This window comes from Lactuca serriola, chromosome 2 (genome assembly GCF_051521515.1).
Source record: "Lactuca serriola cultivar US96UC23 chromosome 2, Lser_US96UC23_V15, whole genome shotgun sequence".
Lineage (NCBI taxonomy): Eukaryota > Viridiplantae > Streptophyta > Magnoliopsida > Asterales > Asteraceae > Lactuca > Lactuca serriola.
The window spans coordinates 192,694,389-192,696,032 of record NC_136409.1 but is presented as its reverse complement, the minus strand read 5'-3'; the positions used below and the strand labels follow the sequence as shown (position 1 = coordinate 192,696,032).

General features: G+C 34.9%; 1 protein-coding gene across 1 annotated transcript; it reads left to right on the top strand.

The window, feature by feature from the left end:
* Positions 1–651: 651 nt before the first annotated feature.
* Positions 652–960, top strand: LOC145089902 (secreted RxLR effector protein 161-like). The gene has a single exon (XM_079028287.1). It carries the CDS (start codon positions 652–654, stop codon positions 958–960), a length of 309 nt encoding a protein of 102 aa, XP_078884413.1.
* The last annotated feature ends 684 nt before the right edge of the window (positions 961–1,644 follow it).

Here is a 1,644-nt window from a genome sequence, read left to right as displayed (position 1 = left end):
AGTGTGTAAACTCAAGAGATGCATTTATGGGTTAATGCAAGCATCTCGTAACTGGAATCATCGTTTCGATGATGAAATCACAAAGTGTGGCTTTATTAGAAATGAAGATGAATCTTGTGTTTACATGAAAACTAGTGGGAGCTCGGTGACATTCTTGGTTCTATATGTGTATGACATATTGATCATGGGAAATCACATTCCAACTTTACAAAGTGTAAAGACTTGGCTTGGAAAGTGTTTCACAATGAAGGACCTAGGTGAGGCAAAATATATTCTTGGAATCAAAATCTATAGAGATAGATCAAAATGATTAATAGGTCTAAGCCAAGGTACATATATTGATAAAGTATTGAAGCGGATCAATACTGAAAACTCTAAGAGAGGATTTGTACCCAGGCATATGGCACTATACTAAGTTCATCTCAATGTCCTAGCACAAAGGCTGAGCTAGACAAGATGAAAGATATTTCATATGCTTCTGCAATTAGATCCATCATGTATGCCATGAATTGTACAAGACCTGATCTTGCTTAAGCTATGAGCATGGTAAGAAAGTTCCAACAAAATCTAGGGGAGATTCATTGGAAAGCGGAAAATAACATCCTAAAGTACTTATGAAGAACTAATGATTTGTTCCTTGTTTATGGAGTCATGGAAGATAGCTTAAGTATAAAGTGCTACACTGATGCTTCCTTCATAACTGATCGAGATGACTACAAATCACAATCTGGATATGTGTTCATTATCAATGGGGGTGTGGTGTCTTGCACAAGCTCCAAGCAAAGTGTTGTTGCACAATCCACTACAAAGTCAGAATACATTGTTGCTTCTAAAGTTGCACAAGAGGCTGCTTGGATGAAGAAATTCATTGGGGATCTAGGGGTAGTCCCTACCATTCAGGACCCCCTAGACTTTTTCTGTGAAAATAAGGGTGCTATTGCTTTGGAAAAAGAACCCTAAGAACACAAGAAGACCATGCATATTAGCCGCAGATTCAACTTAATTTGGTATAAAGTTAAAGAAGGTGAAATTAGTATTCGCATAGTTCACAGCGATCAAAATTTGGCGAACCCTTTCACAAAGCCTCTTCCTCAAGCAAAATTTTAAGGACATGCTCGAGGAATAGGACTTCGCTATACTAGTGATTGGATTTGATCTATGTATTAGTATTTAATATTGGAACATTATATAACATCATCTATTGTAATGACTATGATATATATATATATGGCATATAATATTTTCATTAAATATTTGTTGTGTTCTTTATTAACATGTTTAATCCTTGAGTAAATTTATTCACTCTAAAACTCCATAGTCAGTTGTTATTATGGGAGCAATAATGAAATAAGACTAATATGAAATAGGATGGTTGACAAAGCATTGTAATTAGTTTCGTAGATACTTACTAGAGAATAAGTATTGGAGTGACCCGTTCAAGATCACTTCATGGATCGCTGTCATGAATAATACTTGATAAAAGATAATATCTATATATCCTTAACATCTGATATACATATATGGAACTTGAGTATGGGGAACGTTATGCTTTGATGTAGTCAAAAGTTGTTCTTTTATTAGGCAATTATAAAAGCTATCATCAGGTATGACGTAAACTATGCAAGAGGCGTATGTAGTCAAGAT

Coding starts and splice junctions, on each gene's coding strand:
- LOC145089902 (XM_079028287.1), top strand. CDS start 652: ATGGAAGATAGCTTAAGTATAAAGTGCTACACTGATGCTTCCTTCATA.